Source organism: Gallinula chloropus (genome assembly GCF_964237585.1).
Source record: "Gallinula chloropus genome assembly, chromosome: 3".
Lineage (NCBI taxonomy): Eukaryota > Metazoa > Chordata > Aves > Gruiformes > Rallidae > Gallinula > Gallinula chloropus.
In genome coordinates this window covers 99,722,226-99,749,433 of record NC_140087.1, presented here as the reverse complement: position 1 = coordinate 99,749,433, position 27,208 = coordinate 99,722,226, and the positions used below count along the sequence as shown (strand labels likewise).

Below are 27,208 nucleotides of genomic sequence, written 5' to 3'. Positions count from 1 at the left end.
CATTTTAAAAGAAATGCTAGCTGCAGTATTTGCAAAACTTTAGATGTGTAATCTAAAGAACAGGTCCTGAAAACATTATATATATAATATTTAGGTGTAGTTCAACATTATCAATGATATCAGCTTAGATTAGTAATTTTATACTTATAATTTCCTATTATTAATGTTTGTTACAGATGGGAAAATACTATTAAGAGACAATACCACTAATCTCCACAAAAACTTCATAAGACAAGCCATGAAAGGTTAATTATTCATGTAGATGTTTTTTGAAGTTCAGATATTAAGCACTAGAGGATTAAAAACACAGTCCATGGGACTCCAAAAAGTGTTCCATAATCTCTTATATTACTTACTCTACTGTAAGTGTAGACGTGGTGGGCCTTGGTCAGTGAAAAGCTAATGCTGTTTCATTTCTATTTGCCGTAGAAGACAGACCTCATAAACTATATATAATCTATTTTCAGCTTCTGAAAGTCATTTGATAAAATATTTTGGGATGACTCCAAAAAAATGAAGGAAAAATACACATATACATCTTATTTCAGTACATACATGGAAATATGTACAGATGTTTTCATATTAAAAAAAGATAATGTGAAAACACTGGAAACATCAAGAACTCTGTTGCTGTTATCTAAATCTCAAGTAATTTAAGCTCATAAACATAATCTATATGTTTTACGCAGAACCATTTTTGAACTACCAAAGAGTAATTAAAAGTATGAAATGGTACTTGAGCTAACGTTCAGAGTCTGTAATGGATTTCTAAAGCATGTAAATGTCAACAAATACTCATTCTGCAGTTGTTGCATCTTAAGCATCCATAACATCTATTTAATTAAATGAATGCAATTCAAAATGAGAGTTCCTGGCATTTTCATTCTGTCTTGGAACCATTTATGTGCTATTGAAACCTACAGTTGTAGAGAAAAAAGTCTGTATTATGTACTGGAAAATGTGCCAATTACAAAATCTCCAACTAATTAGAATGATAGAAAAGTCTTTGGAAAGAAAAGTGTTTGGTTAATGTGGCTACAGTGAGGTATCAGAACCTTGCATGAACTTACGAAGAACCTAGAATGACAAATGAGCATGGGCTGAATGCACTGGGAAAAAATTAGCTCCAGATCTCTTTCTCTTGGATCTGGAAAGTTTTTGTAAGGAGGGATGAAATATTTTTATGTCTTGGTGACTGACATGCATTCTAACACAGATCAAAGAGAGACCAAAGGAGCCATGTTTTTCAAATAAACTGATATATTGCTACATGCTTCTACAGAAGAATGAGTTCACATTAAGTAATCATACCTGCTGCTTTCTACCCTTTGGAAACAGAGAAGTACATTGTCAATTTCTCAAAAGCTTTGCAATCTACCAGCAAATTATGTTTGACTACATGATGAGACACTCTTTCAATGGATAACATTTTCTAATACTAAAATTTCTAAATCTCAGCACTTTTTCTTGATGTAAGGAATATGTAAGAACATTTATGTAAATGTGTAAAGCAGTGCTGCTAATGCATGTTGTCAGTAACTTGTCTCTTAAGCATAAAATGAGAAAGAACTCTGTTCTGTAATTTTTAAGGCCTTTCTCACCAGTTTCAACCCAGATTCTTTGTGTCCATATGTCCTATTTAAAATTTCTGTTCTCCCATTTTCAGCTATAACATCCACACATCAAACAAAAATAAAAATATTTAGGAAGCAAATTAAATACATGTAAACAGGTAGCAGAAGACATTTTTGTATGTGAAAGAAAATACTTTTAGAATATAATGATAACTGTAAGAAATAGGTATGCAAATACATGTGCCTGCATCAAAGTGATTACTGTGCATATATAGAAAGCAAACAAGTAAGCTTTGCAATCAGCAAGTAAATGAATAATTAATTACAATTTATACCCAGAATAAGAGAAACAGGTATTAAAGGTGAGATTCCATATGAGTTTAAGAACTCTAACTTCATGTATCTATAGAGAGAGACCTTCAGGAATACTTTTATGTCGAATGCCCTTTTATAATCTTGGGGAAATGACTAGTCCAGTCAGTATTTATAAAAACATCCTGAAGGTTACTTGTGAGATGAGCACTGGTCTGAACTCTTTTGTACAAGCTTATAAAAACCAGTATGGCACTGACAGACCTCCATCATCTGCACATCGATACAGAAGCAACGCACACACATCATCTGTTATTCTGTCTAGTGACATTGATGCCAAACAGTTCTGAAAATCAAGTTCTAAATACACTGTGATGAATAAACACATAAACCTAGTCTACCTTCATCATTCTGACTTAAGCAACTTTCACCAACTAGAACATTTACAGAAGAGGAAGGAATAGAAATAAATAGATATATGCAATTATCTCCTATAACTATCTTGTTTCCAAATCATCTACTCTCTTTGTGTATCCCTAATTCTGTTCATTTATCATATGTACATAATTTTGGCAGAGTAATTTTTAAACTGTGTGTAAATTTTGAAGGAATAATCTTAATTTTATTCTGAAATATCTTTCTTACAGTTTAAAACATTTGGAAATATAGTTTTAAAGACTGAATAATGCATTCTCTATTTATTACTAATCTTCAGTTATAAAAAAAATGACTAGATTCTTGGGCAACAAGTTTAATCTGTTGAAATGTAAACAATTCCCTCATACAATGAGGAGAAGGCAGAAAACAGTCATATTCATGCATCTGAACTGTAATTATCCTTACAAATTAATTTTGGATTATTGTTTCCTGAAAATTTATGTTTCATAAACTCTATTTAATTTCAAACTAAAAAAAATTATTAGGTATTTTCTGTGAGTTATTTTAGAAGAGATCATTTCAACATTTTTCAGAAAGGGGAAAATAGTCAGAAGAAAGCTAAGGTCAAACTCAGGGGCGTACAAAAAGAACTTGAAATGCCTAACATTAAAAAAACTCTCCACCCTATATAATGCATTACTTTTGTATAACAGTATGAGAAGAATGGATCAGAATGCTACCTTTACATGTGGTGTGTAGATTTTATAATTAGACTTTTATAGTTTATACTTTCATAAATTTCACAGCAAGATGGCACTGAGGCACCTAAAAGATCTTACATAAGAATTACATCAAGAAGGAGCTTGCAAGAAAGTCCATCAGATTTCTAATTGTGGATTGGGTCATCCACCTGTCTTAAGAGACTACTTACCAGTAAGACAATTATTTGAATACTAATAACAGTTGTTGGCCTTGTCTCATTAGCTGCTGACTCTCTTTCCCAAAAAAGAAAGAGGGTTGAACCAATAGTCCTAAACTGGAAATCATAATTTTTCATCCAACATGAGGGCAAAATAGGCAGGAAGGCCAGGAATAAAGAAAAACAAGATATATAGGTCTTCTAAGTTTTCACACAGGAATTTCTGCTGTGAGAAAACTCTTGTAATTAACAGAAGTGGGAAGAATTTGACGGTAACACTAGTGTCTACTCATGTGAAACTTGGAAAAGAGGAAATTACTCACTGCAAACAAATAGGACTCTTCATGAAGTGTTTGGAATAAATGCCAGCTAAAATTCAGTAAATCCAACTGCACATACATCTAATGGAAAAGTCTATAATGGCTTCACAGAAATAGGTTGTTGTTTTTTTTTTTTTAATATGAGACAAAAATATCAACCTGAGGTGTCAAAGAAGGTAAAGTTCTGACCTTCAAGCCATGACATTGACTAATTCATGGAAACTGTGTTACCACTAAGGTTTTTGAAATAGTGCTTCAAATATAACTTCCTTAATAGTAAAGTAACATAATCTTTAGGGCAGCACTTTTGAGATTATAAATTGAACTGAAATCTGTTTGCAGATTTAAATCACGCACTATAGCTAGGCTGAATACATCAGCAGATGAGAAACAAATAGGCTTTAAGAAGCGTACCTGAATTGCATCACTGAAAAAACTTACATTCGTATTCTAAAGATAGAATTCCAATATAAATGTAAAATAACACATGCATATGGCATCTACAGTGATCTCTGCTTCTCACCTTCAAAGCACAAATGGATTTTAAACTTTATAACAGGAGATTTTACAGAGCAGCTCTTCTTTTGATAATAGTTGTAAATTACAACAGGAAGATCTAATGGCTTTAGATTGGATGAGACTCTCTGACCCATACACAGGAAAGCCTGGACCCCTTCAACATGTCAGTTCAATGGCCAATTATCAGAACTAAATCAAAATAACTTTAAAAAAATAAACCTTTTGCATATTTTCTAATAACTCATTTCAAGTATCTGTTTTCCTTAATAGAAAGTGTGAAAACATTAAAATATTTCCTTTTTCTGATCCCATGCACAGAGGGATAATTCAGTGATTTAAGGATGAAAAGTTATGTAACTGCTGGAACCTAAAATGGTTTTGTTTTGTTATGTTAAAGGATATTTTTTTAAACAAAAAAAATTATTAATCTCATTTATGGATATTTGCAATACACATATGGGTATTCTCAATACACATATTTTAATTCAGAAAGAAGCCTGGCTTTCACTCCAAGATTTTTTATAAACCATTTTAATAATCATATACTTCTATCACATTATGCCATTACTGCCCTGTTCTTTTTGATTCTTCTTCCCAGTTTAGTTCTTGCAACCCTCTCACCAATGTAGTCTCAGTCCCCCACTGCATATGCTTTCAATTTTTTCTGGAAAGCTTGTCTTGCTCTCCTCATTTCTTATATATGTATCCTGATCTTTTTTGGGAATGGTTGGACTTGATGATCTTAAAAGGTCTTTTCCAACCTTGTGATTCTGTGATCCCGTGATACTACAGATTCCCTTATTCCAAGCTGCACACAGGGAAACATGCCCATCTATTCCCTTCCTTCTCTCTTCTTCCCTCCTCTCCAAGTCTGGCTTTCTTTTCCTTGGTATTGCACCATCCTGACATTCATACGCTATCCACAAGACAGTAGGCACTGAGAATACAGTATGGTTGGTGGGTTGACGCCAGCTGGCAGGTAAGCTCTCACACAGTTGCTTCCTCGCTCCTCCCCAGTGGTATGGGGCAGAAAATCAGAAAGACAAAAGCAAGATCTTTATTATTATTGTATTATTATTATATTATTATATAATAATTATATTATTATGGGTCAAGATAGAGACAGTTTAGTAAGTGAAGGGGAAAAAAAAGGAAAAAATCCCACACCAACAAACAAGGGATATGAAAGCAAACCCTTATAACAAGTGGACTGATACCCAGTCAGTCCTCAGGCAATGGCTACATCAGAAAAGCTTCTCCAAAGATTTTCTGCTAAGCAAGATGTCACATGGCATGGAATATCTCACTGTTCAATTTAGGTCAGCTGTCCCTGCTGTGTCACTTCCCACACTCTTACCCACTGCTGGTGTAGTGGAGTAAGTAACAGTGAAGATCCTGACATTGGTCAAGCACTGCTCAGCATCAGCTGAAGTAACTCCATTCCAGCCAAACCCAGTACAGAGGGACAAATTGTTTACTTCCATCCTAATCCAGGACTGCTGAGGGAGCTCATGAAAGAAAAAAAATTTTTTGAGTGCTCATGCACAGGATAAGGCTTGCTCACATATAATCTAGCCACCTAAAGATATATATCTTCATAAATTTGAAAGATTTTCCTGAGATGGTGCATTGGGTTTGCATAGAAGCTATTGGTAGTGGGGGTAGGGGGGCTACAGGTGTTGCTTTTGTGAGATGCTGCTAGAAATCTCCCCTAGGTCTGATAAAATCAATGCCAGGCAGCTCCAAGATGGGCCTACTACTGGCCAAGGCTGGGCCTGTCAGTGACAGTGGTAGCACCTCTGGAAGAATATAATTCAGAAGGGGGAAAAAAATCCCACCTGGAGCAATCCCAAACAGAGAGAAGAGTGAGAATATGTGAAAGAAACAGCCCTGCAGACACCAAGGTTAGTGAAGAATGAGGGGCAGGAGGTGCTCCAGGCACTAGAGCAGAGATTCCTGTGCAGCCTCTGGAGAAGACCATGGTGAGGCAGGCTGTCCCCATGCAGCCCATGAAAGGTTCATCCTGTAGAGGACCCTACAGCCGAGCAGGAGGATGTGAAGGAGGCTATGACACAGTGGGAAGTCTGTGCAGGAGCAAGCACCTGGCAGGGCCTGTGGCCTTGTGGAGGGAAGGGCTTGCACCATGGCAGGAGTTATGATCTCCATGGGGGAACCCACATTGGAGCAGTCTGGTCCTGAAGGTCTGCACCTCATGGAACGGACCCACACTGGGGCAGTTGATGAAGAACTGTCACCTGTGGGAAGGACTCACATTGGAAAAGTTCATGGAGGACTCTCTCCCATGTGACGGACACCATGCTGGAGTAGGGGTAGAGTGTGATTTCTCCCCCTGAGGAGAAAGGAGCAGCAGAGACAACTGATGAATTGACTGCAACCCCCATTCCCTGTCCCCCTGCACTTCTGTGGGGAAATGAGTAAAGAAATCAGGAGTAAAATTGAACCCAGGAAGAAGGGGGAGGTGGGGAAAGGATATTTTTAAGATTTGGTTTTATTTCTCATTATTCTGATTTGTTTGGTAACAAATTAAAACTAACTTTCCTGAGTTGAGTATGTTTTGCCCAGGATGGAAATTGGTGAGTGATCTCTCCCTGTCCTTAGCTTGAAGCGTATTCTCTTCCCTGTGCAGTTGAGGAGAGTAATAGAGGACCTTTGGTGGGCAACTGGCCTCTGGCCAGGGACAACACACCACACCTGCAAATATACACGTTAAGCTCAAGACATATTCATTTGATGATGTTTGCCTTTTATTTATTTTCATTTAATTTTATCTTAAATTTTTACTGAAGTTTCTGAAGTTTCTCTTTGGAACAGATCTCATACGCCAATTAGTTACTGAAAGAAACCTGAAAAAACTTCTTTTCATTACTGGATTGCTCTGCTCAACTGACACTACACACCCTGAGGCAAAGCCACTATAGTTCTGAATTTAAGTCTGTTTGTGTGCTAGAATAATTGACTGAGTTTGCAGTTTCGGAACAATGTTTTCACTGACATTCTTTTAACACTTTCAATTACTGCAGAGTTAGAAATGAACTAAATTAAATTTCAGTTCAGGATTCTCTTAAATTAAATTCCAGGTTTAAACCATTTATACAAATTTAGATGATGCTAATTCAGATTCACCTTCCATGCAGTAACTTTCGCTATCCCTTGGAAAGTAAAGGGGTAGAGAATGTTTAAAATACAGAACTTAACCTGAAAATTATAACTAAGTTTTAAGCACTAACAGAATAGTATGAATTTCAATCGAGTGCATCATGTCTGAGAAATGTATTTCAAAATTTCTTTCCTTAAAAACAAGAGAATATTGTAAAACTGCTAACTATGCATGTTAAATACAGATGAGGATGAATGCAAATAGAAATACTAAACTCATTTAAAAAATATCTATCCATGCTCATTCCTTAATCATTTTTCTTTTACAAACACTAGATAGAATTTGATGCAAGTTCTATGGAGTAGAGCAAAGCTCAAAAGCTTAAATCTTACCCATTTTTCCAAAAGAAAAGGTAGCCAGACTGAATTCTGCTTTCAGGGTCATGGATTCAGAACTGTCAGAAGTTAACATTAAGATCTAAGCCTGCATAACATTTATTCTCAAAAGGACAAATCCTTAATGAGAATTTTTGCAACCCTTATTTTCATCTTAGCACAGACGTGTAGTAAAAGACCTAATTTCACATCATAGGGGAATAGAAGATATAAATAAAATACAAGTTTTGAGAAACTTGCATGGAATTTCATTTTAATCTACAGCAGCAAATTGACAAGAAGTGCCTTAAAGGCCTTCAGGAAGTTAAAACCTAGCTAGAGTATACCACAAATCTCAGAATGGTTTCCATACTTTATAAAGTCTGTAACTAGTTCTGCATGTTTCTGAAACACACAGGAGCCTGTGTGAGGCAGAACATTCATCTGAGTAGCCAGTGCATCCAGGCATGTTCTTGCAGATAGTATCTGTCAGTATTCCTGGATGGACCCTTCCCCTGGCTACGTACAAGGGACTCCAAGGCTTATTCTGCAGATAAGTGAAGCTTTTGCTTCTATTATATCCTGCACAGGACCGAGGAACCATGAAATTGCCACAGAGAAATAGATAAGCTGCTCCTAAAAAACGAGATCTCTGGATAAGGATTGAAAGCAAATTCATGCTATCTCACAGAGGAAACCTTCAGTGCAAAGAACTTGGTAAAACCTCAGGTCTGGCAAGAGTCCAAAGAGCAATTTTGCATAGTGTTAAAATTCCTTAAAGTTCAAAACTCCATGATACTATCTGAGGATATGGGTGGTAGTATCAAAGTAGCAATAGCTAAAAAAAAAAAGTGAGACTGTGTTCAAGGAATGAGGGTTAAACAGAAGCAAGGAAGCACTTATGACATATGTGAGAGCAAGTTCAGTCTTCCACATGATGAACGAAAACATCCACTTTTGTGTCAGGATTGTGGAGGGGGAGCCACCATGGAGTAGACACCATAGGGAGACTGCCTGTTTGTTATTCAGAGGCTGTACAGCATTGCTCCTTATTTAAAGTTTCAGTCTGTTACTTTTGCCAGACAGCTGTGTTTTGCTTTTACTGCCTGTCACTGTGTGGCATCAATAAGATTTCATTTTAATTTGAATGTCAGTTTAACATAAAATACTCCTGACATGACAGCACAAAGCACTGGTATCTTTATACCAGAATGGCCAAATCTTCTAACTGAACACTGAACAGGAAAGATCGGTCCAGCTTTGGGAAAGCCTGTGGCTGCATCTTCAATTCCCTGCAAAAACTAGAGCTCAGGGAGAAAAGTTCTAGCTAGACAGGGGAAAGAAAAAAAGAAAATCCCCCAAATCATAAAATTAAAATTATGAAAAGAGAACTGACATTTTCTCAATCAAAAAAAAAAAAAAAAAGTCTGTTATGGCTACAAGATGCATAAGTTTATTTATTTTTACATGCAGATGTCTATTGATGTCCTCCACTCTTATGGAGTCAAAGCCATCTCAAAAGTCCTCTTTGTTCCTTGGATTTTAAAAACACTTCCCAAGATTGGGGGGCGGGGTGGTGGGGGAAGCAAAGAAAAAACTTCGCTATTTTTGCAAGCTCTGACAGGAGTGACAAATAACATATAGGAAAATTTTAATACAATTTCAGCTCCATTCTTATGACTAAAATAATCAACTAACTTCTCATACTGAAAGACTCCCTTCCTACATTATTGATATATAAAAGACATTTAAACTGGAATAATTTATTGAAACCTGATATCATCCTCAGGTAGAAAGTTCAGTCCCATCATGCTGATGTTGCCATTTCCTCAGGACTGAGATATGAATGTTCACGGTCATTCCCTCTGACACCAGTGTAGAAGTATTGTAAGTGAAAACACTTTTTCCTATTCATCCTATGGCTTTATATAAATTTGTTTTACACAACATAGACAAGTTTTCTTATTTATTCCTTTTCTTTTTCTTTTCCTCCTGAGGAGCAATAGCTGAGATTCAGCTACTGCTGAAGTTTCATTGACTCTCATTTATATAACAGAATCACAGAATCGTAGGGGTTGGAAGGGACCTCAAGAGATCATCGGGTCCAACCCCCCTGCCAAAACATGTTAAATTTATATTATATATACTTACTGCACCAATCTCAGGCTAAAATATTAACAGATTATTATTGTTTCCATTTTCCTGAAGCAGTTTCCTTACATATAATCACTATAATATTAGTCCTCATCTAAGTATTTCTTAGTTTCTCAAGATGGTTAAGTTCAGAAAGAATACAAGGCTTTTTTCCTGATCCTTTCCAGTAAAAAAAAAAAAAAGTCTCTACCCATTGTGCTAAATCTATTTCCTTGAAATCATCTTGTAGTTCTAGATGACAGAATAAAATTATTATCATTTCTAGCTTCAGTTCGGTGTTGTTCTTACTTACCCTGATGCAATTTCCTGCATAGCAGATTTCATTAAAATCTTAATCCTTTACAGAGTTCTGTTTAATAATTTATACAAACAACTCAGATTCTGGATTTACAGAATTCTGTTTTATGTCAGTAGTGAGATTCTGAGAACAGAATTAAAGGTTTCTCTATCCACCTTTCTATTCTCAAGGATCATTGGGTTTTTCTTCTGTCATATTTGTAAATTTAACATCATCCACAGAATCCAAAATGTTAAAAAAACCAAGGTAGTTAAACAGAACTGAATTATTAAACTTTTAAGTTAGTCTTTTCAAGAAAGCATTGCATTAGTTCTAAAATTGAGGCTTCAAAGCTGCACTAATCTTCATTTCCATAGCATTAATGGGAAGAAAATACTACAAAGGCCAACAATTAAGGGCAGTTGACGTATCCCTTCCAGGCAGTAAGAATTCAGCAACTAAATAGGGAATAACCAGATTTCATTTACCACTAGATTTTTACACCATCTTTTCTAGCTCTTTCTTGTACTCTTACAATATTCACTGTTAATTCATTCACTCCATCATATATATTTCTTATTTCCTTTGGTGAGATCACATTTTAACACTCTTTTAATGTTTTCTTTGGTTTAGCAATTTTTAAGCATCTGGCATTATATTTTAATCCAAAAAGTTAATAAATAAACTGCAGAGCAATCTTTTGGGGAAGTTAATTCCAGCTGTAAACTACTAGCTTGATTAATGCAAACAGATAATTATCATTCTGTGCTTGATGTATTTACCAAATTCAAAATGGATGCATTTGTTTGGTAACTGCATTGGGACTGCACCAAAAACTCCAGTCCCACCAAATAAATAATGAGTAAAATTTCTGGTATATCTAATCTTTAAAATATTGCTAGGATTGCCCAACTTCATAAAAAGAATAGAAGACAGGACTTTTCAGAAGTCAGACAATTTTCAAGGCATTTGTCGTGGTTTCACCCCGGCTGAGGGCCGAGATCCACGCAACTGCCTGCTCCTTAAAGGAAAAGAGCAGGTTAAAGGGAAGAGAGGGGGGGTGAGAAGTAAGGGAAGGGAAAAAGGAAGAGGAAGGGGCAAATAACCCCAAAACCAAGAAATTAAGAGGCCCGTGGGTTGGGATAAGGATAGTTTACTAAGATAACAGAAAGATACAATGTAACAATGCTAACAGGACTTCAAAACAAAAATATATGAAGCTGTTGATATACAATGCAGTTTCTCACCAAACCACACAACTCAGGTCGTGCCACCCAGAGCCGTCCCAGAACCCGACCATCCCACCAGAACTGCGCGTCCCGGAGCCACCCCAGGCCTTCCTCCCGTCAGCCCCCGATATCCTGGGCAGGACGTAACTGGCGTGGAATACTCTCTTTGGCCAGTTGGGCCACCTGTCCTGGCTTCACCCCTCCTTTCTCATGAAGAGCTGAGAAAGTCCTTGACTGTCTGACAGCAACTAGAAACATCAGGGTGTTATCAGCACTGCTTTAATTTTAACTCTCAAACACAGCATTCATCCGCTGTTACAAATGAAATTAACTCCATCCTGACCAAAACCAGGACAGCATTCCAAAAGAATATCTCTTATGCTTGTATAAAAGGTGAGAAGTCCTATTTTGTAGTGTTGGGAAATAACATAGAATAAGTTTTCTTGTTACAGTGGATGGAAATCACCTGGTTAGACAGTTACTGTCTCAAAATGTATTGCCTTGAATTTGTCTTCCTGAAAACAGATGTGAAAAGTAAGGAATTAGACTGTATTTACAAATGGGGAATGTGTTATGTGAGAGCAGGCAGGAGGAAAACTCATTACAGATAAACATTTCAACATGATCACTGCAAATTGATAACATATGATATATTAAATGAGGTATTTGGCAACAAAACAAAAAATATGTTATGAAGACATAGGAAAGTGAGTTTTGTATCTGCACACATTACTAGTTAATATTACTATTAGAAGACTATGTCAAATTCTGTCCACACACTTCAGAAAATGTGAAAATATTTGGAAGAATAGAAAACAGATTCAAAACTAATCAAGCAGCCAGGAAAAAAAAGACATGAATTATCATACGTTAACTTACATGGAAAAATCTGGTATGGGAGACCAAATCTTGCAGGAATTGCAAGTGTAACAAAATGAAGCTATTGGATGTGGAAATTAAGAAAAAGTCCATCTTTAAATAAAATGCTATTTCTAAATTTTAGATGGAACTGATCACTGTAGAAGAATTTGAAAGGAACTGATAAAGTCCCTTAAAATTAGAGCACATATTTTTATAAGACATGTTTTGTTCCTTTTTCCAAAGTAAAAATTCTAGTCTTTAAAGGTAAATCAGGGTAGATTTGCCTAGTAGTTCTTTCTTGATTCTTTAACAAAATCAAAGTACATATACTATCTAGATTAAAAAAATAAATATACCCTGCTATCACATTTCATCTAGCAAGAGAAACCTTCCTTTCTTTTATGTATTTGTAAGGAAAAAGAACACTAAAGTTAGGATAAAAAAAATTCAGATTTACCAGGCACATCAGAAAGACAAAAGGAAAAGCGAATGATTTCTGCTTATTCTACAGCTGGCTCCAATCCAGAGGGAAACAAGCAGATGTACTAGAAAGATCTGTGATTCTTTTTCTGTGCCACAGTATGATGTGGTGCTTTAGTCTGCAGGATTCAATAGGAGCTCATGAAAGGTGATGTAAAAGGCAATAAATTGAAGGTAAAGGGAACTTGAAGACTCCTTGAAACCAGGACAAAATATCTTTTATGTGTGTTGGAAACAAACACAAAAAAGTTATCCCCGAAGTTATACTCCCCAAAATACTCATTGTTCTGCCAATTTTAATTAATTACATGTAAACTGTGGGACAAGTGCACTGTTTGTCAAAGCTTGTTTCCTTCCAGCATATCCCACCCTGATCCTGACAGTCAGGACCTGTCTGTTAAGAGTGTATTCTTTCTACTCTCATTTGTACCATTTTTTTTTTTTTAATCTACCTCTGTGTAATTTTTCTGCTACAGTATAACACTAATATATTCAACCCACATACATCACAATTAACTCTTTTCTAAACCCCTCTTCTAAGTCTTCAAAACAGTAAGATTCTCTAAATTTGAAAGGTTGAAATGTTGCTTTTTATAATGCTGTTAAATTACTAACATCTATCCAGCCATGCATACAAGTAAAATTCAGCCTCTTAACCACAGCATGTTCTAGGAAATTATCTTCACCACTCCATGAGAAATCACTGCAGCTGATAAATATATATTTCCCTGAAAACCAGTTAATCACACCATATTTGTGAGTTACTTACTTGTGTAAGTGAGCTGAAATCCTTGGTCAGTATCAGATCCATTGGTATTAAACTCTATCCACAAATGGTTTGAGGTGCTATTAAGGATAACTCCCATCATGTCACTTTTGGTGAAGGCTCCCAGAGGCCGTGAAGAACTGTCTTTTCCATCATACACCTTGTAGAAACAAATTCAAAATATGAAACTGGACATTTAGTCTAAATATTTGAAAAACATTAGCTTATCTTTATGCAATACTCCCAAAGTTAGCTATGTATTGCCAAAAAATTAATCCAAAAAATGGTACATACCACTTGGTTGGGCCATTCAGTGAAATATAAAATATTACATAAATAATCACAAATAATATTAATAAAATAAAGTTCTAACAGTCTTTTTTCCTTTTCAGTTTTGTGAGCTCATCTTGAATGAAATGAATATTCATACACCACTCTATCTTCTGAGGTTTCATAAAATGAGACTGTTTTTCATGGTTATTCACAAAGGCTAGCAGACACATAATTTCTGAAATCAAGGTTGAAATAAGAATGTAAGAGGTAAAATGTCATAGCCTACTCTGCTACCCCCTGTCTGGAGATATCAACAGCAGAACTGAAGTATTAAAGTCGATCTGTAGCCTTTTATTTCAGGCTCTGAAACCACAGTAATTTTTGTTTTACTACAATTTTAACTAAGAAAGATAGACCTTCAAAAAGGTGTGTCTATTTCCAAACTAAGCGTAGAGATATTCCTATTTATCATACTATTATATTGAAAAAAATAAGTGGAGGTAAAAATCAACAATATGTGATATTTCAAATCCTAGAATGAATAAGAATGTCCTTTTGATTGTGCACCAATACAGGGCAAGTAAATAGAGTTGACTAGGAGTGGAAAAATTATTTTTGCTTATTGCAAAACCTTGAAAGCCATAAAGCACTAAAATTGTATTCTGTGGGTTGGTTTGGTTTGTCTCAAGATGAATTACAAAAAAGGTGGCCTTTTTTGCCCTAAAATTAAATAAATCCTCTGCCATTTCTCATGGAAAAAGAGGCAAATATTTCATACTTCCAAAACATATTCCATACATCATGTGGATGCTTATACAAAAAGTAAGTAATGAATCTGAACAGCTGGTTTCTAGTACAAAATAAAAAATAAAATACCCTGGTCTCGCAGTCTAGAGTGACTCAAGGTAAACAGTGCAAAAGCTACAACTGCAGCAAGTGTCTTAAGCTGCGGATCTTCATCTCTACCTATTCCAGACAGAAGCAGGCAGTGACCCATTTAACAATCTAAATTGCTACATTTTAATCACAGACAATTCTTCCTATTTGAATGTTCATGTGAAAGCAACTCTAAGAAAAACACTAACCTGTTACAATTTTTAACTTGGTGATACTTGTGTAGCTGTTGTTAACATTGCAGACCTAACAAGGTACATGTCTACTCTAGGAATTGAAACAGTGTTAATGAACAAATATAAGCACTGAATCTGCATGGTCAATGCTGATAACTTGTTTGAACCATTGCAGGGAAAGAAAAAGCATTTTCCCTAATAATTCTTGGTCATATTTTGGTAATTAGCATGGGCCAAGGACTGCTCCCAATAGGCAGCTTGTGTGCAACCATGGTGTTCCGTCATATGTGACCCCTAAGACAGAGAACATATTAATTACACTAATCTAGACATTATCACTAGTAAGTCATATATAGCTCACATGTTTAACTCAGTAGAAACCCATCTGAAATATAATTCACATGCTACAGTTGCTATTTTCTCTGTCAGGAAGAGAAAAGGAAGGTCTATTTGGACAAATAAGTGAAAGAAGTGAAATACCATTCTGGTTTTCCTCTTCCCTCTAACAAATTGGTGGTGACTGCATTAAAAAGATTTCACTAGAAGTAGCCACTTTAAAGAATTATGAAATTTCAAGTCACAGTTAAAGCAGGAAGATTGGGAAGCTGAAGTTCACAAATGAGAAAGTGTAAGTTTTAAAATAAACAATCCAGGTACTCAGTAGTCTTGCCACATGCCTCCAAATGGTGGTTCCATTTCATTACTCGGATATCTCTCTCCGTTAATTCAAGTTCAAACTTTGCCACAGCTGTAGAAAGCTTTGCTCATGACTTACAGTCATTAACCTATATGTATTCTCCTTGAAAGTATTAGTTTTGACCCTTCCTCATGCACTCAGTCTTACTGGTCAGAAATACACTTGAAAAATATGTTATTCCTATATACTAAATCCTCAATAACCTGCCACTTGTGCAAACAGTAATATATAAATAAAACTTAATATATAGAGCTGGAGGTGGTTTGCATTTTCAAAGCAAGTTCCAGAGTAGGGCTCCAGTCACAACGTGGTTGTCTACACAGTATTTATTGTCAGTACATCCTTGGCGTACATTTAATGCAGACTTACTAACACCCTCACAATTCTTTCCAGAGTAAGCATTAGTCCAGGAGCTGCATAGGCCAGGGACTGTTCCTGGGAGACAGTTTGAGTGAGACACCTTGTTTTGTAAGACTAGAGAGTTTAAGATTATGGATGTGGTCAAACTGCAAAAGCTGGCCTCAGGGGCAGGGGAAAATGATTACAGCATTGTTTGGAGCACAAGAATAAATGTAGCCAGAGCATTCAGGGACAACACATTTCATCTAAACTGTTGTGAGGAGCTTCAAAGGGAAGTGCTTGCTCTACTGCTGGGACTAAAATATGCAGGCAAGAGAAGAGGACAGTGCTACAATTATTCATGGAGAGAAATGCTCTAGTAAGGGTGCTAGTATCTGCACCTGCTGTGGGAATGCAAAAAAAGACACTCACCTGAAGGAGAAGGAAATGTAGGCTGGATTTTCTGTAACTCCAGTTTCTCATTCTGACAGTAAAATGAAGTTATTTATAACTTAATTTTGCAATTTTTCTTAATTGTAGAGATCTTTACAGCATTAAATAATCCCAAAGTGAAATGCTTTGAAAATATTGCTTTTATGATTTGAGAAATAATTCTTGTATAGCTTACTGAAATTCGTATGCCTCTTCCTATATATATTCCCAAATCTTTACATTACATCCTGATGGAATTCTTAGTGATCCTACCGCAAACAGGGATACTACAATATACTTGACAAGACACTAATGATGGGTTGACCTTGGCATTATCGGGATTTTTTCTCAAAGATGTTTTCCTCACTCCTCTTTCTCATATGCTACTGTGCAGCATTTATTTGCCTTTTCTTAAATACTCTTTCCCCAAGTTGTCCCCACCTCAGCTGCATGGCTGCGCTGTGACCTGCAGTGGGTGGCTTGGAGCCGGCTGGATCCAGCAGCCCACGCTTCTCCTCAGAGCAGCTGCCCTGCAGGCCCTGTTGCCAACGCCTGGGCACCTCCACCCAATGCAACAGTACGTAAGTACATGTTTTCTTTAAAAAAAGAGTACCATATTCAGGTGGGGAAATGCCCTATTTTTCAGCACAAGTTTTATAAATATTCTTAAGCAATACTGCATCCCTCACAAGCTGCCTGCAAGACAGACTTGGGGCTTTTCCCCCAAGATAGAAGGCTGGTGTTTATAACATATTTTGCTCATATTTAGGATACAGATAGGAAAGAAAGCAAACTTCAGAAGTCTGCAGCCCTGCCAAAGTTGTGAGCAAGTTATGCCTTTGGAGAGTGTCTTAATTTCCCAACTGTTCAGATGGTAGATCTGATCAGATGACATGAAAATTTGTCTCTCACATGCTCAGATCACCTGAGCAGGAAAGGGCAGGAAAGGGAAGTGGGAGAAGAGAGTAGATAGCATATATTTGCTTAAATTAGCTATATCTGAAGCATGAAGCCACAGCTAAGGAACTTTTCTGAAAAAAAAAAAAGAATTATATTAGCTGAGAGTGAATTCATCCTTCTTGCTGCAAAATTAGGCACTGTAGTCCACAAGATATTTCCCTTCTTCCTAACTGATACTAAAAAGGCTAATTTATTTGAAAAAAATGCAAAAATAAAATGGAAAAGGAATACCATAGTGGCCTCTGATACATTACTGAAGAAGACAAAAGTATGACCCAGTATAAAGAAGAAGACATAACTCCACGTGTGTACAAATTAGTCGTAACGATGATGTAGCACTGAAATATGAGAGTTTGTAGAGGACTGAAGAAGCTTAAAAACAAAATAGAGGACACAATTTTCCCTGTGTATAGTACTGCTTTGTAGCATCCATTTTTTCAGTCTTCTCTACAGTTCTGGTCTGTGTGTTCAGAAGGCCAGAGTGGAAAGTGAAGGTATAGTCAACGGTTGCTGAGCATCTGCCTTAGAAGCAAAGACCAAATTTGGACAGAAGAAACTTGAGTGGGGATATGGCTGAGGTTTATAAAATCATGAAGGTATTACAGAACATGAATGCAAAACTATTCATCAAATTCTGTATTGTTAGATCAAAGGAGTACTTAACGGAACCTGGCGTTTCATTAATCAAGTAATGATGTTCATTTCAAACAGATGAAAGAAATTTCTTTACAGAGTACATACTGAATTTGCAGAATTTGTTGTCATAGAATAAGTTTCTACTAGTATTAAATAATTTAGAGGACTACCAAAATTCAAGGACAGTAGCGGACGAAAGAGACAGAAAAACATGGTCTAACTTAATCCCAGAGCTTTGGATGTTGGGGGAGCATAAGGATAGTGGAGCACAGTGTCCAAGTTTACATGTTTTCCTAAGTAATACCACCTATCACTATTACTGGAGAAGGCACACTACCTAGATACACAATGTCATTCAACTCAGTAAAGTAGCTCATATGTTTCCTAAGATAACTGGGATTGTTTTGGAAAACAAAAATTCTTCATGATGGTTCCATATGCCAGGTTGCTGGAATGTTCTCTGCTTTCAGATAGCAGATTCTGAATCATCAGAAGTGTCTTTTTAGTGTTAAGCAGTCAGTCACATCATCTCTTGATACATAACAAGAATGGAAAGAAAAATTCTTTCAGTCTAGAAGAATATCCTCTATTGATTAACTAAAGAAATCAAAAGCTGCACAGACAAGTTTATAAAACCTGAATCAAGAGATACTTTAGCAACTGATATAAACCAAGCTAGGACACAACCCAAACATTAACATTCAGTTTTATACTCCGTTCAATCTTCAGCTCATTTTTGGTCAAGATTCTGGCCTGCTTATTTTGTCAGTCTTCCAGATAATGCTGGTAAGTTTGGGTGATGATTCTAATGTAAACACATACTAGAACATCCTGGCATGGGAATGGAGAGGAAACTGCCTATTTTTACAAATAAAGGTTATGGAGAGGCTAAGAGGAAAGAGAGTAATAATTGTATAAATAGAAGTCCTGCCATGCTGGTTGCCTTAGAACCAGAGAACAGCCCTTGGAACACAGATACCACCATAAATTTGCATTTGCTTCCTGTGGATCTTTCAGACTATTATGCAAACAGATGTATGAAAGAAAAAAGTAGCTAACAGATTTCTCAGACAAGCTTTCTTTCAGGCAAATATTTGTTTTATCTCCAGGGAATGCCCCTATGCTTGATAAAAGTCATGAATGTTCTGAAGGATAACGGAGTTTCTTGAATGTTTGTTTCAGCCTTTCTCAGATTTTAAAAAATTTGTTCAGGTAATTAATTAAATTATTTATAAACTTGATATGTGCAAAGCTTTTTGGAGACTTATGTACCATATCCACACAGCTCAGTAGGCAATTAAGTTCTTCCTTGTCTTCTACATCTGTTCAAAGCAAAAATACTTTTTGAGGTCTACACTGTAAGACCTTGTAAGATGGGAACAAAGGACAGCATAGACCATATATTTTGCCCACCTACTCAATTCTCTTTAATCTAAAAGGAAAACCATAGGCCAAGGTCTTGCAGTGTTTCATGGTGGCTATACAAGCATGTAAGTATTTATTTTCAATGATTTTGTGGCTAAGGATGGAGAAAATGCTGTTCTTTTGACTGTAACTTTCTAATATTGGGGATTCTAAATGTTTTGCTTATTTCATAGTCTAATCCAGTATTTAATGTCTAAAAATAACAGGTATAAAAACAAAGGTATGAATTTCTATATTAATAAAGACAATACTTAAAGGGAAATTTTTTTTTCTCTCCATTATCATATCCTTAAAGGCCTTGTTCTTTGCAGGAAAAGTATAACTTCAACCTGAATTGCCACACTTACTTACATAAGGAGTATTTTAAGATAACAAAAAGGATAAAAGTATGGCCAGCAAAATTTGATCCATAACAATGGCATCTTTAAGCTCCTTGTGGGAAGCATTCAGTATAAATAAAAACAGTAAAATCAAGTTGGAAAAAGACAGCAATTTTTAACATGTTAAATGAGTTGTTCTGACACCCCCAGAGAGCAGGTTGCTAACTGAATTCTGAATGCTTGGTGATTTGAAGTGTCAATTAACTCTGAAAATTTAGAGACATTGTAGGGATTGTCCGGCTCAGAGTTCATAAACAGGTTTCAGTGATGTCTAGTGCACCAGATGACTCACTGGGTTTTTAAAAGCGACTCAGCATTGGATTGCCTCTCTGCAGAGACAACCCATGGGGAGTTGTGTAGATAGCTCAAAACTGAGTTGCCCCGTTAGCCTGAGAATCAGCAGGGTAGTGTTGCATACTGCAAAGAACTGAAACCTGAGATGAGCCTTCAATTTCCTCAACAAATCATATGCCCTGAGTTCCAATAAAAACACCATGCAGCTGCCTAAAAGTAAGATAAAGGTAAGCTAGAGGGTTTCCATTAGTTTTCCAGTACTCAGACAATACAAAGATAGACAAAACATAGAGCATACAGAAATGAACCTCACCCATAAGGGGGAACACTGCTAACGACAAACACCCCAGGTGGTATTAGCCACCTGGGCACAGTACTGCCCGCTGTCATGTAGATGAAGGAATAAAAGCCCTAAAATTTGCCTGAGAATTAGGAGTCAATTCTCCAACTATACAGCTGGTAGGCAAAAAGACCTTTCCCCTTTAGCTGGGATGCTGGCTAAGGTAACTTACTGAGAGCCTTTACCTGGAGAGGGCTAAGTGAATATTTGCTATGCTCTAAGTTTGTAGTCACAGATTACTGACTAACACGTGTGGTATTTAGTGCACTTGTGAGTTGTGATACTGTGTTCAATCACCTGTGGGTTGAAATAGTGACTTCTGTGAAATGCCTGCAGGTGGTAGTAGTAAATTTTGTGACTGTTGTAGCTGCACTAGTGCATTTTGTGAATCTCTTCTGGTTGTAATAGTGTAGTCTTGCTTTTAAGCTGCAACAGTTCATTCCTCCAATGTATCCATAAAACCTGCAATAGTGACGTAGCGAATCTGCATGTGGTGTTCAAATAAATTATTTATTTGAACTCTGCAGTCAAGTCTCTTTTTATCACAGACAAAATTTCAGAGAAATTTCATGTATGCTCAACACTTCATATGAATGTCATGATTTTCAGTACACACTAGAGTGCAGCAGCTATTATCAATTAAATACAGATTATGGCCATGCTATGTAGAAAAGAACAGTACATGTTCCAAATCTGTATAACTTTAGGCCAAGTTTCAAGGACTGCCTACAACACAAAAAATGGAAACTATCTTCTGTAACTAGAATTTTAGGAAACATTAATATGCTAGATAGCTTCTTTCTATTCTAATGTGCAAATTAAATAATTTGAAAATAAACCAAATAAAACCAAAACAGTTATATGCCAGATAATTAAAAAAAAAAAAAAAGTGTGAAAATTTAAACCTGTCATTTGGAAAGTAACCACTATGTTACATTTATAAATATTACTGCAAACAGAAAATAGCACAGACATTTTTGCGTTCAAAATCCAAATTCACATTAAGGCTTCTTTTTTAGATTTTAATCCAATATAAATGGAACTTTTAATGTCACCTAAAATTTCTCTGAATCTAATATAAAAAAATTGATCCTATCCACACAGAATTTATTCATTTCATACAAGAAATTGAAATGAAAATAAAAATAATTGGTGTTAAAAGTGTCATTGTTTGTGCAAGTGAATGTTGAGCATAGTAGAAAGTGGAATTATTTTTCTTTTTACCTTAACAATATCTCCCTCACGCAGCTGAAAGCTCCTGGCTCTAAGATGGATCCCTTTTCCAGCCTCTGTTTCAATTTTATAGATACATTCATGGTTGTTGTCATAATTAGATGGAAAATTTGGAGACAGCAATGTTCCTTCATTTCCAGAGACAGTTGCTCCACATTCAGCTAAAGAAAACAGACATATAAAAAAAAAAAAAAAGAAAAAGAAAAAGAAAAAGAAAAGGAAAAAAAAAAAAGAAACAAAAGTGAATTATCCATTTCAAGAAAACATGGTTTATTTGTAGTAATATTTAGAGTCCTTGAAAACTCTAAGTATCTAGGAAAAGTATGTTTCTGTTGGATTTCATTTTGTACGACAACCTCCTACAAACTGAACACAAGTTGTTATCATCTCCTGCATTTCACTGGGTATGTTTATTACGTGCACTGAGGTGCTTCTATCTAATTCCCTTTACCTCCAGTTTATTCCCCGGTTCTCCCGTCGGACTAACCTATAACACAGCTTAGCCAGCTTGCATAAAAATTGGATGTTTTGTTCAAATACGATCATTGTGGTAACATTTCAAATAAATGTAACATTCTTTTCACTTCTCAGTAAGTTGAATCACTTACTTCTCAGTTCCACTTTACAAATAAATACTAGAAAGAGCAGACAATGAGCTGCTGACATAAAAGAATCTGGTAATAAGAACATGCAAATATTCTTTCTTCAACAGGAATAAAATCAAAAAACCAAACAACAAATTAACATTTGCTGACATCAGTCAGGGCTAAGCAGACAGCTCCCTTTTTTTTCATATACAGAGCAGGTGAGTCTTTTTCAATAGTCCTGGCTCTGGCCAGGCTAGATATCTTTACTAAGAACTTACGCTTTCAGTAGACATTTTTGTCATTGCTCCCCAGTGAAGAAAATAGTAAAGTGTAAGGAGAGTGGTATGTTCCAACCCATAGGCTCAGTCTGAGTTCTGAACAAGACTCATAAAATTATTCCAGCTGTATAATATAAATTTTATCTCATAATGAAAATATGCAAAGGGATAGAAAAGAATACTGGTTTACTGCTGTAGTTTTGTGTGGCTGGGTTCTGGAGGAGAAGGGGGAAAGCTGCAAGGATGGCTTCTGCAAGAAGCAGCTAGAAGCTCTCTGCAGGCCCCAAAGTGAACTCCAGCTGGCTCAAGGCCGGAGTCATTGTTGATGAAGGCCAAGACCATCAACGATGGTCACAGCACCTCTGGGAATCACATTTAGGAGAAAAAAAAACTGCAAGCAGCCAGGGCCAAACCACCACAACTGTTCAAACAATATTCAAAATGTTTAGAAGTAGCCTAAAAGCATCTTCTAAAATCTCACAGTAACAGTAATATACTAATACTGATCTGTATTTTTTTTGAGGTGGAAAAGATTGATGTTTAGATCTCATTATATAGTCTTGCTGTAAAATATAGTGTGTTAAATACAGATTTTGATGTAAACATTCAGACCTCATGCACAGTTCACTAAAAACCTGTTATAACTATCAAAACCTCTTATAACAATCAAAATAATAATAAATAATTGCAAATCGACATAATTTTTTAATCACAGGTGTGATAGGTTAGAGAAAAATCTGCATTTTTTCCATTAAAGTTAACCAGACTTTTAGATTTCATGTGATGTTAAAATATTAGTTTTTGTAAGCATGTAGGGTTTACAATTTTAGTTTAAACAGAATGTGGTTTGAGAAGTATAAATGTAAAAACTAATTTTGAAAATAGCGTAGATAGACCATAATTTTATATCAGAAAGTCTTCTCAGTAGAAAAGTCTTCTCTCCTTTTCAAGGCCCTAATATTTTAGTCAGCAGCATGGGAAATGCCACAGTTTGGGTTTGTTTGTTTTTAAAAATATCTACAATAGCTGATACTACTGCTCCTTTTAGAGAGTTATTAACACATGCAGCTAGAATGTGTGACACCTAAATTCACTTCTCTTGTCCTCTGGGGATTTAAACATGGACCTCCTGTGACTTCTGCTTCACATAAAGGGATTAGAAAATCTGTCAAAAAGTAAGCAATGTTGGCTAACCTCTTTAGAATGAACAGGAGGATCAAGCAATGAAGTTTTGCATAAAGAAGTGATATGGCTCATACACCTATGGTAACTGAAAAATAAAAAAAAACCCCTAAAAACAACAAACCTACAAAAAATCCTTGAAAAATGTCATGCAACATTGCTCATATGGCACATTTGCTCTGTGAGTATCAGCTGATTTTAATACCTGAAGTTAAGCAGACAAATTATATCATATGATACTGAAAAAGCTCTTTAGCTCTTGGCTACAGAGGACCTTCTTTTACTCTTTCATGCCCCTTTACTGTAATGCTTCAGATCCCTTCAGAGTTCCAGAGAGCTGTCCTCACCTTGGGAGGATGATCTGCCTCCCCAGCCCAGATAGGTGAAAGAGAAAAGATTTTTTCATGCCCCCTACATGACTGAAAAACATCTTGTATCTGCTTCAATTTTTATTCATTAAATATAATTCATTGAATATTAACCACACACACACTTCCTACGATAATAATCAACTATATCACTATTAAGTATCTACCACTATTCAAATTATGCAGACACTGACAGGTCCTGAATTTACCATGAAAAATAATCTGTAGTGATCTTAAAGTAATTGTTGTTGACATTCTGCCTTCATTCTTTGATCCACAACCTTGCCTTGTAAAAATCAGTGTGAATTTAAGTGAATAGATATACTATAACATATCCACCGAACATGCTCTATGTAAACAGTATTTTCAGGACTAACTCCTCAAGTTGGAGCCTTTAAAAAAATGGGATATATTTCATAATGCTCTTTGTCAGATTATGTGATGTACTTAGACTACTATAATAGTATTAAGAACTTAACATCTGCATATAATACCTAAATCAGATGCAGCACTGAAATAGGTATTTCACAGATCTTTTTTTATTTTGCTTTTCTACATTTTCTTTGTTTCTGTAGTAATCTCTCTGAATTTTCAAGATGCAAAATAAATTCATTCAAAACTTCCAGGTTTTTCAAGATCAATATGCTCAGTGGCCCCTAAATTCACTCTTTAGATTAAACATGTTTATCTCAATTTACTCAGGTATTTTAAATATATTCTGTAGCAAGACCCAAAATACAAGTAATCCAAAAGGTGCACAGGAGTCTGTTTTCAGAAAAAAAACCCCACATAAATAAAGAATATTAGCAGTAAATTTTGTCTCATTAGATGTGGTAAGAAAGTACAAAAAGTTTCAATTTACAAGGATAGGAGAGACTTTCCTTTAAGAAGGAGGTAGGGACTTCATTACAATTTGTACACATTTGTTTTTAGTCTGAGGGAGAGGGTAAGAGAAGGAGAGGGAGAAAGCGGGAAGGGGAAAGGGAAAGGAAGCGGGGCAAGGGAAAGTGAAGGGCAACAAAGAAATGAAGAAAGGAAGGTACATTCTTGCAAAAGTAACCTCTACTTCATGAAATAACATGAAATAGAGGTTGCTTTCCTATGGACACATTCCTGTGTGACCTAATCTAGCTGATTCTGTTCTGTCAGGGATGTTGGACTAGATGATCTTTTGAGGTCCCCTTCCAACCCCTATCCTTCTGTGATTCTGTGTGAAACTTTATTGAGACTGCAAAAGAATTTGATTCTAAGCAATCTGAAGAACTACAAAAGAACCATTCAGAGATTAAAAAATAAAAAAACAACCCAACCTAAATATGTATTTTATTTCCATTATAATCTATTAGATTTTAAGCATCTGCAATTTAAGAACAGGGGGTACCATTCTGATGTTCTCAGTGAATAGCTGTGCATCCTCAGTTGATGGCGAGGAGGAAGGGATAATGACCTTCTTTAAGATGCGCTCTTCTGTATGCAGCACAGCTGTGGTGTAACTGTGTTGTAATGCATACTAAGTTAATGTAGCTAATTTAAATAAATATGTGGTCATAGTACTACTGGTTGTTTGTGATTTGTTTCTAAATCAAGAATAAATTCTCTAAAATATCAGTTCCTAACTTTTTTCAACCTAGTTTGGCTGTTAGTGTTTAAAAAGTTAGAATCATCACATCTAAATGGCTTCTAAATGGCTTTTTAAATAGCTTAAACTAGCAAAATTTGGTCTGTAAATGTCAGCTACTTGTATGGTTCTGATTCAGACTCTTTACTTCTCAAATCTGCCAAACTATGGAAGTCTGCCAAACCACAGCATCCAAAAGAAAAAGTCCTTTAAACTCATCTTCTTTTAAAGGAAAAAAAAAAAAGTTTATGGTAGTGGTTCTGCTTCAAAAGGAGGAAAACAGAAAAGCAGATAATCTTATCCCCTATTACAAATTTTGAATCTTGTGTACTTTTAAAAGTTATATTTATTAATTACAAAACCAAAAGTATCCACCTTAGAATTAAAAAGGTATATTTTTATTCAGTGTATACACATCCACACATTAAAGGCTTTAAAGGAGGAACTGTATGTTTTATTTTCATTACAGTTTATGAGTTGTCTGCTACAACTTTCCTGAGGACAGCAGCAGACTGGGAAATGCTACCTTATCAAACTGTTCCTTTATTCCCTTGCAGTGAGAGCAAGCTGTCTGGAACAGATACTTGACCCTATTCTTTGTTCTTTTGCTTAATAAAGCCACTTATATTCTATTTAAATAACTTTTTTTTTTTTCTTTTATTGTCTCACTTGATATTGGATAAAAGGAAACTGCAGAGGGTAGATCTTTGAAGATCATCAAACACTTCCTGAATACAAACACAAACTCTACAAAACAATCAAAATTCAGGAATTCTTGAAATGCTTTGAAATGCAGTTCATGTAAAATGTAACAATAACTTTGTTTAATGGAAAAGTTTGCTTTATTATTTTTCTTCCATACATCTTGCTAAAAGGTTTGACAGGATTTTAAGTAGATCTCCAAAGCAGAGATCAAATAAAAGTAGTACGTTGTCAGTTTAGCGATTTCTCTGCCACAAAGCACTCTACTGAGTGCAGAATATCTTTGTTGTATTTACAAAATTGTGCAGCTGTTCAGAACATATGTGAAGAAGCTGAGGTCAGGCAGTTGATCATTCTTTATGTTTCTGTTGGACAATACAGACACAAAGTAGAATGGTCAGGCAAAATTACAACAAGCTTAAAGGGGGTCATGCATCAAGCTCAACCAAGCATTGGACGCTCTTCATGCAACAGCAAAAACAGGATTTCATCACAGCCATTGATTGAGGGGTCTCCAAAGCTGAGCATATGACTTCTGCAGGGCAGAGACGAGGGGCCTCCAAAGCTGAGCAAATGACTTCTGCAGAGTAGAGACAATACATGACTGGACTCAAGCAGTGCTTCTTGTACAAACTGAAATGCAGTGCAAGGACATGAAGCTTCCTGTTAACTGGCATGCTGCTTGAAGCCATAGTGCACATGGAGCTTCCACCCCACTGTTGCACAGTGCCTTTAATCTTTGTAATGCTAACATTCTTCATCTCCACGCTGCAGCCAGCCCTTTGCTTGTGAGCCTGTAACCTTTTATCTAAGCACTGCTTCACTCTGGTACCACAAGTGCTCTTACTCTCACCTGACACTGCTGAATTCAGAGCCACCCTTATGCTGGCTTTCTCTTAAAAAGAGATCACCACTTAAGTCATAATGTTCTCACCCTATGCCTCACTCCTTTGCCTTGTAGCTTTCAGCCTGGAACCCTACACTAAGATCCCATCACTCCAAGTTTAGCGGTTTTTAGTCTGTAACTTCATATTGGATTAGACACTAATAGATAACAAGCAGATAGTTATTTTCATACACAAAAAATACTACACAATAATATACATGCACAAT

General features: G+C 36.0%; 1 protein-coding gene across 1 annotated transcript in view; it reads right to left on the bottom strand.

Annotated features, from left to right (window-relative positions):
* CSMD1 (CUB and Sushi multiple domains 1) overlaps nt 1-27,208 on the bottom strand; it is a gene marked incomplete at both ends in the record, with an annotated part of 1,089,811 nt that overhangs the window by 204,351 nt on the left and 858,252 nt on the right. The window contains 2 exons of the mRNA XM_084261313.1: nt 13,285-13,441; nt 21,352-21,521. Of these exons, the coding sequence (XP_084117439.1) occupies nt 13,285-13,441; nt 21,352-21,521 (327 nt within the window). The remainder of the gene's footprint in view (nt 1-13,284; nt 13,442-21,351; nt 21,522-27,208) is intronic.